The sequence below is a fragment of the Martes martes genome (genome assembly GCF_963455335.1).
Source record: "Martes martes genome assembly, chromosome: 6".
NCBI classification, from domain to species: Eukaryota; Metazoa; Chordata; class Mammalia; order Carnivora; family Mustelidae; genus Martes; species Martes martes.
Window position 1 is genome coordinate 9,373,815 of NC_137893.1, and position 15,097 is coordinate 9,388,911.

The 15,097-nt window shown below is 42.0% G+C and overlaps 1 protein-coding gene across 2 annotated transcripts in view; it reads left to right on the top strand.

Moving 5' to 3' along the window:
- Positions 1-12,754, top strand: part of SERAC1 (serine active site containing 1) — a 58,293-nt gene extending 45,539 nt beyond the window's left edge. For both annotated transcript variants that reach the window (XM_080807087.1, XM_080807088.1), the window contains exons 13-19: positions 2,411-2,561; positions 4,213-4,354; positions 5,924-6,018; positions 7,264-7,361; positions 8,765-8,947; positions 10,024-10,167; positions 11,690-12,754. In XM_080807087.1, the coding sequence (XP_080663213.1) occupies positions 2,411-2,561; positions 4,213-4,354; positions 5,924-6,018; positions 7,264-7,361; positions 8,765-8,947; positions 10,024-10,167; positions 11,690-11,826 (950 nt within the window). In that variant the 3' untranslated portion in view covers positions 11,827-12,754. The remainder of the gene's footprint in view (positions 1-2,410; positions 2,562-4,212; positions 4,355-5,923; positions 6,019-7,263; positions 7,362-8,764; positions 8,948-10,023; positions 10,168-11,689) is intronic.
- The last annotated feature ends 2,343 nt before the right edge of the window (positions 12,755-15,097 follow it).

A 15,097-nucleotide genomic window follows, 5' to 3' on the forward strand; every position in this document is an offset into this window, starting at 1 on the left:
CTCTAGTTACTTCTGAGGCTATAAACGGAGCTGGGAAATGATGGGAGTGCTGAAGTGGGACTTTGATTATAAAATGCTATTTTTTAAAAATTGTTTTTATGATTATCTTGTATTCAGATGTTACATAATTTAAAAACACTGAATCTGAAAGACACATTTCCAAGGGGCATTTGGTGTTTTGTAAAAGGCATTGTGAGAACACTTTGTCAACTAAAAAAAGCCATAAAAGTGGCTTCTGCCGTGATTACTCTTGTGTTTCCTTTCTTGGGACTCCATTAAAAATAAAGCCATGTTTTTGTATGTATACTAATAATATACCTGTATATCTCCATAGGTAGAATTTTAAAACATTATTATATTGTTATCATAAAGCTTTCTTTACACATTTGAAAGGGACATTTTTTGATATAACAAATTTGAATTTTTTTTTAAAGATTTTATTTATTTATTTGACACACAGAGAAAGATCACAAGTAGGCAGAGAGGCAGGCAGAGAGAGAGGAAGAAGCAGGCTCCCCACCAAGCAGAGAGCCCGACGTGGGACTCGATCTTAGGACCCTGAGATCATGACCCGAGCCAAAGGCAGAGGCTTTAACCCACTGAGCCACCCAGGCGCCCCCAAATTTGAATATTGTTGAAGAAGTATTGGGCCTGAAACTTCTTTTGGATTATCATCACACTGATGTTCAACACTTTGGCTGCAGAGCAAGGCAGGAGGACATGGGGATAGCTGCTTTGTCCTGAGTGCCTGCTGGCCTTCATACGGGCAGTTTTTATATGGATTAATTTATTAGAACCTTCTTCCAGCCCAGGGAGCCAACTAACTTGGCCGAGGTTCCACAGTAATTAAGTAGGGGACAGACATTTTGAGCCCAAATCTCTGCCCTCAAGGCCCATGTTATATTATTATTATTATTATTATTTTATTTGACAGACAGAGATCACAAGTAGGCAGAGAGGCAGGCAGAGAGAGAGGGAGGAAGCAGGCTCCCCACTGAGCAGAGAGCCTGATGCGAGGCTCGATCCCAGGACCCTGAGATCATGACCTGAGCCGAAGGCAGAGGCTTTAACCCACTGAGCCACCCAGGTGCCCCACCATGTTGTATTATTTTAAGTTATATAAATAACATGGGAATAGAGTCTCATGGTAAATACTTCAGAGAACATAGATACAGCAAAAAAGTTAGACCCATCTTTTTTTTTTAACGAGATTTTATTTATTTGCCACAGAGAGAGAGCACAAGCAGGGAGAGTGGCAGATGTGGGGAAAAGCAGGCTCCCCACTGAGCATGGAGCCAGCAGCAGGGCTCGATATCAGGACCCTGGGATTTTGACCTGAGCTAAAGGCAGACACTTAACCAACTGAGCCACCCAGGCACCCTCTTTTTTTTTTTTTCTTTAAGTCTTTAATATTTTCTAGATCCATCCATGTTGTTACAAATGGCAAGATACCATTATTTTTTAAGGCTGGGCCATATTCTGCTGCACATATATACCACATCCTTATCCGTTTATCTGTGGTTGGACGCTGAGGTTGTTTCCATATCTTGCTCTTCTGTATTGTAAATAATGCTGCAGTAAATAGAGGGGTGCATATATCTTTTTGAATTAGTGTCTTCTTCTCTTTCTTTTATTTTCTCCCAGTAGAGGAATTACTAGCTAATATGGTACTAATATTTTTAATTCTTTGAGGAACCTCCATATTGTTTTCCACAATGACTATACATTCCCACCAGCAGTTCCTTTTTTCCCACATCCTTGCCAATACTCATTATTAATGCCAATACTCATTATTAAGAAGTCATTTCTTATGTGCATTAAAGGCTGCCAATATGTCTGACAATCAGGATGAAATAACTAATATTAAAACTTAATGTGTTTAGGGGCGCCTGGGTGGCTCAGTGGGTTGGGCCTCTGCCTTCAGCTCAGGTCATGATCTCAGGGTTCTTGGATCGAGCCCTGCATCGGGCTCTCTGCTTAGCAGGGACCCTGCTCCCCCCTCTCTGTGCCTGCCTCTCTGCCTACTTGTGGTCTCTCTATCTGTCAAATAAATAAAAATCTTAAAAAAAAAAAAAAACTTAATGAGTTTAGTAATTCTCGCTAAAAGCAGAGTACCATATTTTTATTGACGACATCTCTAGTAATTGCAACTTCTGTTAGATTTTCTAAATAAAGGAAAAGGCTCTTAAATCCCTGCTACCTTCTTTGAACCGCCCATACAGGGTGCCTGGCTTGGGACATCCTGCGCCGTGGGATGTGGAGGACCTTGGGGCAGAACGGAGTGGGAATATTCTTCCTTTTCTGTGAGACAGACCCTGGAGTCTGCCTTTCTCCCGCCGTGTTCAGTCGGAGACGGCTCACAGTCTCCCGTGAAGTGGTGTGGGACTGAGGGGTTTGTTCTCCTCCCCAGGGTGGGTTTCCATACTGGCAGAGGCAATGAAGTCCCGGCGCATCATGGAGGCCTCACATGCCGCCAGGACCCTGGCTAATCTAGACCGAGAGACAATGCGAGAAAAATACCACGACGGCGTGTACGTGCTGCACCCCCAGTACCGCACGAGGTGAGAAAGCGGACCATCGCCATGTGTCTCGAGGGAATGGAAAGCCTGGGGAGCTACTTACTTTGCTTTATTTCTCCATCATTAAATACCTACAAATAATCCCGGGAACCTTATCTCCTGACACAGTTTGTCTGTAATTACCTGAGAAGATTTGTGGGCTGTCATGGGAGTGTGGAACTAGCTAAATTAATCAGCGTGATTTTACACCAAGGGCTGACCTTCAGTAAGATCATGTTCACCTCTTGTAATGCGTCCCCCCTTACACTTTGTAACGCGTAGTTCTTTGTTTCATGACTGTTTCCTGTAGATCTGAGTTAATAGCCAATTCAGATTGTAGAGGTTGTTCTGGATGGGAGGAGATAGGACATCCTATGCAGGAGACCATATTATATTAGCCTGGTTCTAGAACTCAGAAGGACTGGACAAAGTTTATGCCACATTAAAATCGTGCACTGGAAGGAGTAAGTTGTAATAAACTTGACTCATGCTCCTTCTTAAGATTATTTCTGGTCACTGTTTCCAGTTGTATCCTTGCTGAGATAATAAATGTAGGAAGGACCACAATGCAAAAATTACGTGTTTCTTGGATTTCTCTCAGGTACTTTAATACCTCAGAAAATAGCAAAATCATTTAGTTGAAAAATGAATTGTGTGGTTAATTCCAATTTATAAACAAAATAATATGGAAATGTATTTTGTATGTGTTGCATAATTGTGTGTGTCCTATAAATAGCTTACAAGTCATATGCTATCTACAGTTTTTAAAAACTGTCGTATCTAGGAACATCTGGGTGGTTGGTTGGTTGGTTAAGTGTCCAACTCTTGATTTCGGCTCAGGTCATGATCTCAGGGTCATCACATCAAGCCCTGTGTCAGGTTCTGTGTTGGGCATGGAGCCTGCTTAAGATTCTCTCTCCCTCTGCCCCTGCCCTCATATTTAAAAAAAAAAAAAAGTCATATCTAAAGACTATGGATTACTTTAAAATCTCATTTTTTTTTTTTTAAGATTTATTTGTTTGAGAGAGCAAGTGAGTGAGCCAGAGGGAGGAAGAGGGGGAGAGAGAGAATATCAGGCAGAATCCCCACTGCGCTTGGAGCCCGATGTGGGGCTCGATCCCTCCACCTGAGGTCATGACCAGAGCCGAAATCAAGAGTTGGACACAACCAACTGAGGTACCCAGGCGCCCTTAAAATCTCATTTCTGATAAACATTTATTTCCTTGATAAGTTCTTAAAAATTTCTTATGCACACTCAATTGAAAACTACACTAGCATTTAATATCTTAAACACTTTTATTGATTAATATCTTAAGTTAATATCTTAAACACTTTTATTGATTTGTGGAATATTCCCATGAAATTCTTCGGAGGGCGGTCTATGCCTATGTCACCTCATTAGTTATTAAACTCCTTACGGTTGAGTTTGGCTGGTCTAGTTGGCTCGGGCTAGATCTGTCTCTGTTTTTATGGAGAGAGCAGTGAGCGCACTCTGTGTACGCCTCTGCCACACCCATGCCGGGACAGCTGGCCCTCACGGTTTTGTTTCCTGCGTGTAAACTCACTAAGCTCCATCCACAGAATACTAGGTAGACTCTTACCAAAGCAGTAATGCATTTATTCTGCTTCTTTTTAAAACTCTCTCCCCCGTCAGTCAGCCCATTAAAGCAGATGTCCTTTTTATTCATGGCCTTATGGGAGCAGCGTTCAAAACGTGGCGCCAGCAGGACAGTGAGCAGGATTTAACTGAAAAGATTTTAGAGGACGAAGCCAGGTATACCACGTGTTGGCCCAAGGTAAGGAAGCACTGCCTCCGGCAAGGGTGGGGGGTCGCCCTTTCCTGGGGGAGCCTCACAGCATCGCTGGCTGCTGAAGCCCGCATTCCGATTTGCTTATTTTCCTCTTTTTCCTGGGAGTCTTCTACCATGAAGTTTTTCTGTCCCTTAGGGACCCTTGAAGGACGTTCCTGAGCAGCTGGGCTTGTCACCCTGCCTTCTGTTGTGTCATTTCTGGTTAGGGTGTGGGCTAGAACTCTGAAAAGAATAGTTCATTGAGTAAAAAATGGGCAAGGACCAGTATTCGTTCCCTCCTCTTAGAAATACAACGAACAATACGTTCATAATAGTTGGCTAGTTCTATGACTTTAATAATCATAAAAACAGAAATAATTGGAAGAAATAATTCTACTTTGGATTTCCTCGGTGATATTTCTCCTAAGAGCCTTAACTCCGGGCTGAACGCACTGCCTTCAATGTACCCGAAGCGCCGCGAAGACGGACATGCGTGTAGTTGCCGGGGCTTTGTCCTACCGGAGCTTCTGCACCCTCACGGAGGCTTAGCCTGCGGAAGGAATGGTTTGCACGCGGTCTCTGGCAAAACGGACCGAGGAGGGGACGAGCAGCCCCGGGGCCACAGGAGAACCGAGACTGTAATCAGAATCTCTGTGTTCTCAGCTCGAACCTCCAAGCATCAGACTGTCCTGTCTGTCCTGAGATCTCCACTTTCTATAAAATGCTTTCTAAAAGGCCATTTGATCCGGACTCTAAAAACCTCCTCCCTTTTGGCTATAGCACACTAAAACTGAGAACATTCTCTTGAAACGAGCAGCAGCTTTATGCTATAAATCTTGATGCCTTCTTGTGACCAGAGACATAAAAAGATAAAATGCTGGGACGGGTTTCCTAGTCACCTTTAACCTTTATTCTAATGCGATGTTTTACAGTCGTATCGCAGTGGCCTGTAGTTAGAGGTGGGAGTCACCAGCATGCCGCTTCCAGTCGGCCAACGGGAGAAGAATTAGGCACAGACAAGTCAGCTGCAAGAGATTGGGAGCAGGGGACAACAGTCGGAAAGACAGACTGCTGCCCCGAGCAACTGCACAGAATCACTTTTATTAGATAGAAACAGTGACCAACAGAAGAGTCCATGAAGGTCAAACTTGATGTTAGTCATATGTCATGTAGATAAACAAGACGGAGGGCAGAATATGTCTGGACAAGCAGTATAAAGTTTATAGTTGAACAAGCACATTCAAAGGACTTACCTAAGTAGCCACAGGTGCTCTGGGGGTGGGGGGGTGGGGCGGGAAGGGAGATAATGGAAAAACGAAGCAGGCGGCGTTCCGCCCTCCGCGGGCCGGGCATCCGCAGCTGCTCAGCTTCAAGGCCGTATATCGTCCTCTCCCGCAGAGGCCTGTTGCAGTATCTGTTTTTCTTAAGGCTGTATCTAAATGTGCTTGGGAACTAGTAAAATTTCCCAGGGGTTATATTTTAAGTAATACATTGTTCTGAGGGGCAGTTGCACCAGCAGACAGTGGGAGCGGTGGAAATTCATGCGTGTTCTTTTGTACCTTCTGTTTTGCGTAGACATGGTTGGCAAGAGACTGTCCTGCTCTCCGAATTATATCTGTGGAGTATGACACCAGCCTTAGCGACTGGAGAACGAGGTGTCCTGTGGAGAGGTGACAGAGGGGACACCGTGGACAGGGAGGAAGGGCTGGGGCCCAGCACCCTCCGGGACCAAGGAGAGCTTTATCTTTTGATGCCACAGACAGAATTTTTTAAATGAAAAACCTAACCTCTTTTCTCTTCCTTCTAGAAGGAGTTAGTAATATATAAACAATGAACTGGGGGAAGATTTAGATCGAGTGTCAGTCTTGGGTTCCTAGAGTGGTTCATTCATAACTGTTCTGGTACTAAGGACCATGTGTTCTATAGCAAAATCTCCTTTACTCCCAGAAGCAAATGTGAGGCTTTTTGCTTTTGTGTCCACAAGTGTATTGGCTACAGGAAGCAAAGGAGAAGATACTGAGCAATGTAGTCCACCTCTGTCACTTGTACGTCATACGTGCTGATTGTATATACAGGAAGAGGAGCCCTGGACCGCTAGGCTCTGGGACCTGGATGGTAGCTGACTCTCCCTTTGACCCACTGTGCGGTCTTAGGTCCTCTAACTTGCTGGGAAGCTTGGTCTGCAGACTGAGAGCATTGGTCTGAATCAGTGTTAATAAGCTGAGCGTCGTCTCTGAGTGGCCCCCCTGTAGGTGCCGAGGCAGTGTTCTCAGGGCCAGTGAGCAAAAGCCCCGGGGTCTTTCCCCATTGCACCAAGAGGAGCTCTGACAAACTTTTACTGCAAGGAAAGGATTTTTTGGATAAACAGTTCAAAACTATCAACTCTGGTAGTTTCAAAGTTCCCTCTTAGCCGGAAAATTACTTTGAATTTTCTGATTCAAAGATTCATAGCTTTCTGGTATTTCTAAATAAACCAAAATGATGAAAACTTAATTCTGCAGCATAATACAAGTAGAACTAAGTAGGTGAGCTCACAGCAGACAACACAGCATTATTTTCAGGCCACATCGTAACAAGGACACACATCCTAGGTGGTGGGGGCAGTTGGTGTGAGATCCAACTTGTAAAAATTGCCAGATGTGTAATAGGTGCTCTCACCCTGCTTGTTTAGGGAGTGAGTGGCTTGTTCTGGGCCTACATATTCCCAGTTATTCTACTGTGACTTCGTTAGAAGTGGGGAATGAGCAGTTGTAGAAATCAAACAGAGTAGGGGACTCCTGACCCTAAAATGTGGTATGTAGTATTGGCCCAATAAAAGTTCTTGCCTTAAAAACTTGGATAGTAAAATTTGGCAGTGGCAGTGGGGTACAGAATCGATAGCTTCGTAAAATGCCTGCTGTTTTCATTTTGTTCAGAAAGTCCATTGCATTCAGGAGCAACGAACTTCTAAGGAAGCTCAGAGCTGCTGGCGTTGGGGACAGGCCAGTCATTTGGGTATCACACAGCATGGGAGGTATGTTGCATTTTTGTGAAGCCAGCACTGGGAGGTTATCGTCAGCTAGTGGGGCTCACCTGTTACCAGAGCTGCCTGGTTCACTTAATACTGGCCCCCTTTCCCTCTAAATTAATGTTTTTGGCTATAGCTGAGAGTTTTTAAATTACTACTTTCCTTCCATTCTAATTGTTTTTCCACAAGGGGACCACCAGTAACAAACCACATAAGGGAACATGTGGCTGGCAACGTCCGGCTTTCACATAGCAATAATCAGTAAACATCAGAAGCCGTCTGTGGGTTGTATCAGCCTGACTTGTGCCTGTCCCTCAGCATTCCTGGCTGGTCCCTGTGCTCCCCTTTCCTCCCTGCATCCCCAAGCATCGCAGAGCCCACAGCCCCGAGCTTGCTGAGGAGGCGGTGCGATGGCAGATGTCTGCTCTTTGGGTCCTGGTGTGCACTTGCTAACTGTCGTCTGTTCTCGGCCCACTCCCCAGCCCATTTTTCATGAGAGTTGTCACCATCTGCCTTGGTACAGCCCCAGGCCTAGTTTATCTGATGAAACGCTCAGGACTGCAGACTCTTGAGTTAAGGCTTTTTGCTGCGAGGGAGGTAGACGTAGCCCTTTGTGCCCACAGAGATCCACGGTTACTATGGAAGTGACCTCTGTGTTGTATTATCAGCTTCAGGCCCAAGAGATGGGGCCTTCCTAGGTGCGTTTGCCTACAGAAACTTTGTTTTCCCTGGTGGATAAGCTTTATAGGACTATCTTTTTTGAATCTTAGTACTGTCTATTGGTGTGGTCATTTGTGGGCCACTGGGGGCAGGGTGGGGAGACATGGTGCTGCATATTTACTTCATTGATGGACATCCAGCATAGCAATGCTGCGTGCTCCTTCTGTGGGATAGTGTATTCTGTAATATAAGATCTGCCTTTCAAGAATCTTACCCATTTGTAGGCTTGTATTATATACAGTTGGCCCTGAGACAGCATGGGGATTAGGGGGACTGACTACCCTGGGCAGTCAGAAATCTGCATATAACTTTTGACTCCCCCAAAACTTAGCTACTAATAGCCTACTGTTGATCAGAAGCTTTACTGATCTTAATTAATGTTCTATGTGTGTGTTCTGTAGGTATTCTTACAATAAAGAAAATCGTCAGATAATTAATAGTACTGTATGAAATCCATGTGTGTAAGTGCACCTGTACCATTCAAACCGTGCTGGTCAAGGCTCCGCTGAGTTCTAGATCAGCAGTATTACCTAGTGCTGGTATTTTCAGGCCCGTCTGTTGGACTCTAGAGAATTATTTAAACTTTAAAGAAAACATCTTTCTGTATTATTTGCTCCCTACCCCCTCTTGTTTTAGAATAATGGAGGGAAGAAAAACACCTTACGCATTGTTTTTCTTTGTATGGCTAGGTCTTCTTGTCAAAAAGATGCTGTTGGAAGCCTCTAAGAAGCCAGAAATGAGTACTGTTATAAACAATACCAGAGGAATAATTTTTTATAGCGTCCCTCATCATGGATCCCATCTGGCTGAATACTCTGTTAATATTCGCTATCTTCTCTTTCCCTCTTTGGAAGTCAAAGAACTCAGCAAGGGTAATATTTATATTGTGTCATGAAGGGGACTTGGGATTGTATTAATATCAGTTATACAGGAGAAGGAGAAAAAGAAGACGGTTTCTAACTTGGCTGTATTATCCCATTTTATTATTTGGGTATAAATTGTGCTTAGATTATCATGGAAAATTTTTAGTTTGGGCTTGATTTTTCTTTGATACCTTTCCTTAAGCCATTATTTGCTCATATATAACAGTTTTAGTACTATCTTAAATATTTAAACTTTTAAGTTATATAATGTTTTAAGGATTATTCCAAATTACCAATGAACTGCTTATTTTCCATGAGTTTGGAAAATCAACTGGTAAAATATAAACAAACTTAATATCCTGAAAATCTTAATTATTACTTATTTTGATTAATAAACATTTTCTCTGTTTCTGGAATGCCTGTTAATCAGTTTGGAGGCCGTGGCTGAGCCTTTAATATGCTAGTTGTCTTTTTGTTTGTATTTTCTCTTTCTTCTGCTTTATGGAGAGTTACTTTATCTTCTAAACCTTCTATTGAACTTTATTTTTTGCAGTCAAGTTTTATTTCACAGAATCTCTTTCTTATTCTCTGATTCTTTTGAAATCATTCTAACGATACTAATTGGAGTTTTTTCTTAAAGTTCCTTTCTGTTTCTTCACTGGGTTCTGTCTCTTCTGTGTGCAGATGTTTTGTTTACTCACTGGGTCTGTCTCTGTAGGGTTATAAGCTATTCTAGGGCCTGGTATGTCTTGGTTGCCTTTTTCTAGTTGAGGATGGGGGACCAGGCCCTCTGATTATAGACAGGTCTTATCGAGGGAGGCTGTGCTTTAGGGTGAAGGTGCCAGCCAGCACCCTGAGGGACCCCAGTCCCACATAGTAACATCTGGAGCCTCTCCCTCGGCCTGCTGGCCTCTATCAGTCCTGGTGTGACTTTAACTGTGCGCTCATCTTAATGACTTCTTAGGAAGGAGAGAAAATAAACAAGTTACTATCTTGAACTAGAACCCTAATTTTCTCTTTAGTACATTTTATTATGAATTGGGTAAATAGAATTTGTCACAGTCTTGTTTCCTGTAATTTTACAGATTCTCCTGCACTTAAAACACTACAAGATGACTTTCTGGAATTTGCTAAAGACAAGAATTTCCAGGTGCTGAATTTTGTCGAAACACTGCCAACTTACATCGGTAGCATGATTAAACTGCACGTGGTACCCGTGGAATCAGCAGGTATTCCTTCGTTTGACGTTTGTTTGCTATCAGATGCCTGGTTGGTGGTACCTATAGTTAATCATAAAGAACCCATTTGTATATTCAGCTTCTCAGTTTTAGGAGACAGTTACGTGAAGATCTAGAGTCTGTTCCTTTCAGCTATAGATTACAGTTTCTCTGCCAACATACAACCTTGGCATTACTCCTCCTTCCCTCCCTTTAGCTGGCGGAGGTTAACTGGTTGCCCCAGTGAGCTCTGTTGTAGTAAGAATTCAAAGTCCTTCTATCGGCTACAGCAAAAGGGGCATTTAATAGACTGATTTGTTAAAGCTGCATATAGTGCAGCTAAAGGTGTGGAAGCTTTAATAAATGAAAGATTTTTTTTTTAACATCACTTTTTTCCAGTGGAATCTTAGATGGGGAATATTCAAGCAACAATTTCTTTTTATAACCCTGGGGTTGAAGGAACTGGCCAATACCTATTACTGTGGTGTATTATAATGTATTAAAGGCTTTTTGAGGTAGGGCCCAAATCTTGATTCTCTTTACTGACTCCTTTATTACTCGGTATGTAGTAAATAACCCACACATTTCCCTCCTTGAAATGCTTTTCTCTCAGCTGGCCAACCTGGTGACTTCTGAGGCAGGGTTCGGTGCTTGGTGGCACTTGGCCCTCCTGAGAGCTCTCAGGGACAGGAAGCCGGAGTGCCTGCCAGATGGTTCTTCAGCCTGTAGGACAAGCTTTGGCCTAACTCCATTATGTATTATCTGATTAAAATGAAAGATGTACTACTCCACAGTAGAACCTAAAGAGGCTTTACCACAAAGTTATGTGCTCTATGGTGAGAAGTTACTATGTAGTAGTTGAAGAACTTAAAAAAAGGACTTTGTGGAAGCTTCAACCAAAAGTAAAAGTAATACTGTGGACCAGCTGTTTGTAGCTGTAGAGCCTTGTCAAAATTCTGTCTGCCTTTTCTTTGGGATCACAAGGTTTGTCTTCCTTCATAACCACCACCTGCGTTCCAGGACCTCTTGTCACTTGCATCTAGGTGCACTTTGTTAGGCTGAAACATCAGAAACTCAGCTACAGCTCTCAAGCACTAGATCACCTTCCGCCTGGCAGGGTGAAGAATGGATCCTGTGAGATATTCCCACTCCTGTCATCAGGACAGGGGAGCTCAATAACATAAACTCTAGAAAAAGAGGCGGTTAAAAGAAGTATGGAATAATTCAGTAGTACCATGCATTGGAATAAAAGTTTTGATGCTGCTGTTCAGGTTCTGTTCACTAATCAGTTAGGAAGTAGGCCAGAACACATACAAAGAGTTTATGAAAGCTTAAAATTATACCTACTGAGAACCCATTCCCATGTGATTAGTCACATGTAGCTTTGCTACGGTCAAACCTCCAGTTCCTGTATCTTTTTAAAGTCCCTTAGTACAACCAAATCACCATTTAGAACTACCCATTCATCTTTCAGTATTGACGGGGGAGGTCTAGATTTTTACTTAGATTTTGTTGACATTTTTGTTTTCTTCAGATTTAGGCATTGGAGATCTAATTCCTGTGGACGTTGACCATTTGAACATCTGTAAGCCAAAGAAAAAGGATGCTTTTTTATACCAGCGTACCTTACAATTCATCTGTGAAACTTTAGCCAAAGACCTTGAAAACTGAGTTATCTTTCTTCCATTTTGCAAGAAACTTGGTGTTCTGTTTCTCTTTTTAAGCTCCGTGCAATCATGTGAACATAGTCTCTGTGGCATTGACCTGGTCTGCAGCATGTTGCAGGCGACGGAATATGGTTCTCAGTTCCTGCACCACGAAGCAGAAACAGAGTGGCAATCAAAGATTGAAGGGCTTGACTGGATTCTTTTGATTTAAAAGAAATTCCATGTGTGCCAGCTTATGTTTTGCAGTGTTGTCCCTGGTACAGGGAATAAGCTGCTAGGGATAGAAAATGCCTTTTGTCATCTGCGATGGTCTCCAGCTCACACGAGGAGGAACACTGATGGTTTCTAAAGGGAGAACAATCATCACCTTCTATAAAAATACCACTCAGAAAGTACCTAGACTAGAAAGGAGACTGAACTAGAATATAAAGACTTTTTGTCCTAGGTTTCCATGTGCTCTAAATTTTAAAAAATATATATCCATGTAAACCTTGTCTCACATGTTAACTTTGTCAGACCCGTTGTCATCCATGGGTCAATTCCTTGTAAGTTTTTATTTTCGTATTGCTGAGAACAAATACTTCTCTTTTTAAAAGAATTATAGCTTATAGTAATTCTTTCCACTACCTATACTTTCCAGCTACCTATACTTGTAATTTTTCCCGGATAAGGATAATGTAGCTAATCTATTATTGATCAGAGTATGAAATAAAACTATCCTAAACTATTATATATACTAACAGTACTTAGTATGAAGATTCTCTTTAGCTAAACAATGTATACCTTTCTTTTATGCTCATTTGAAAGTTGCATCAGTTGACCTTGAGCATGTGAGAAATAGGAAATCATGTATCTGGCTCAGTTGGTAGAGCATGTGACTCTTGATCTCGGGGTCGTTAGTTCTAGCCCCACATTGGGTGTAGAGATTGTTTAAAAATAAAAAAAAAAAAAGGAAATCATATTGACTTTTTATTTTTAAATAACAGCATCGTTAAGATAGAAATCACATACATAGGATCCCATCAAAAAAGAGAATTACAGACCAATATCCTTGAACACAGATGTGAAAATTCTCACCAAAATACTAGCCAATAGGATCTAACAGTACATTAAAAGGATTATTCACCACAACCAAGTGGGATTTATTCCAGGGCTGCAAGCTCGGTTCAACATCCGTAAATCAATCAATGTGATACAATACATTAATAAAAGAAAGAACAAGAACCATATGATATTCTTAATAGATGCTGAAAAAGCATTTGACAAAATACAGCATCCCTTCCTGATCAAAACTCTTCAAAGTGTAGGGATAGAGGGCACATACCTCAATATTATCAAAGCCATCTATGAAAAACCCACCTCAAATATTCTTAATGGAGAAAAACTGAAAGCTTTTCCGCTAAGGTCAGGAACACAGCAGGGATGTCTGTTACCACCACTGCTATTCAACATAGTACTAGAAGTCCTAGCCTCAGCAGTCAGACAACAAAAAGAAATTAAAGGCATCCAAATTGGCAAAGAAGAAGTCAAACTATCACTCTTTGCAGATGATATGATACTATATGTGGAAAACCCAAAAGACTCCAAAACTGCTAGAACTTGTACAGGAATTCAGTAAAGTGTCAGGATATAAAATCAATGCCCAGAAATCAGTTGCATTTCCTTATAATAACAACAAGACAGAGGAAAGAGAAATTAAGGAGTCAATCCCATTTACAATTGCACCCAAAACCATAAGATACCTAGGAATAAACCTAACCAAAGAGGTAAAGAATCTATACTCAGGAAACTATAAAGTACTCATGAAAGAAATTGAAGAAGACACAAAGAAATGGAAAAATGTTCCATGCTCCTGGATTGGAAGAACAAATATTGTGAAAATGTCTATGCTACCTAAAGCAATCTACACATTTAATGCAATCCCTATCAAAATACCATCCATTTTTTTCAAAGAAATGGAACAAATAATCCTAAAATTTATATGGAACCAGAAAAGACCTCGAATATCCAAAGGAATATTGAAAAAGATAGCCAAAGTTGGTGGCATCACAATTCTGGACTTCAAGCTCTATTACAAAGCTGTCATCATCAAGACAGTATGGTACTGGCACAAAAACAGACACATAGATCAATGGAACAGAATAGAGAGCCCAGAAATAGACCCTCTACTCTATGGTCAACTAATCTTCGACAAAGCAGGAAAGAATGTCCAATGGAAAAAAGCCTCTTCAACAAATGGTGTTGGGAAAATTGGACAGCCACATGCAAAAAAATGAAATTGGACCATTTCCTTACACCACACATGAAAATAAACTCAAAATGGATAAAGGACCTCAATGTGAGAAAAGAATCCATCAAAATCCTTGAGGAGGGGCACCTGGGTGGCTCAGTGGATTAAAGCCTCTGCCTTCGGCTCGGGTCATGATCTCAGGGTCCTGGGATCGATCCCCGCATCGGGCTCTCTGCTTGGCAGGGAACCTGCTTCCCCCTCTCTCTCTGCCTGCCTCTCTGCCTACTTGTGATCTCTGCCTGTCAAATAAATAATAAAATCTTAAAAAAAAAAAAAATCCTTGAGAACACAGGCAACAACCTCTTCGACCTCAGCCACAGCAACTTCTTCCTAGGAACATTGCCAAAGGCAAGGGAAGCAAGGGCAAAAATGAACTATTGGGATTTCATCAAGATCAAAAGCTTTTGCACAGCAAAGGAAAGTTAACAAAACGAAAAGACAACTGACAGAATGGGGGAAGATATTTGCAAACGACATATCAGATAAAGGGCTAGTATCCAAAATCTATAAGGAGCTTAGCAAACTCAACACCCAAAGAACAAATAATCCAATCAAGAAATGGGCAGAGGACATGAACAGACATTTCTGCAAAGAAGACATCCAGATGGCCAACAGACACATGAAAAAATGCTCCACATCACTCGGCATCAGGGAAATACAAATCAAAACCACAATGAGATACCACCTCACACCAGTCAGAATGGCTAAAATTAACAAGTCAGGAAATGACAGATGCTGGCAAGGATGTGGAGAAAGGGGAACCCTCCTACACTGTTGGTGGGAATGCAAGCTGGTGCGACCACTCTGGAAAACAGCATGGAGGTTCCTCAAAAAGTTGAGAATAGAGCTACCCTATGACCCAGCAATTGCACTACTGGGTATTTACCCTAAAGATACAAATATAGTGATCCGAAGGGGCACGTGCACCTGAATGTTTATAGCAACAATGTCCACAATAGCCAAACTATGGAAAGAACCTAGATGT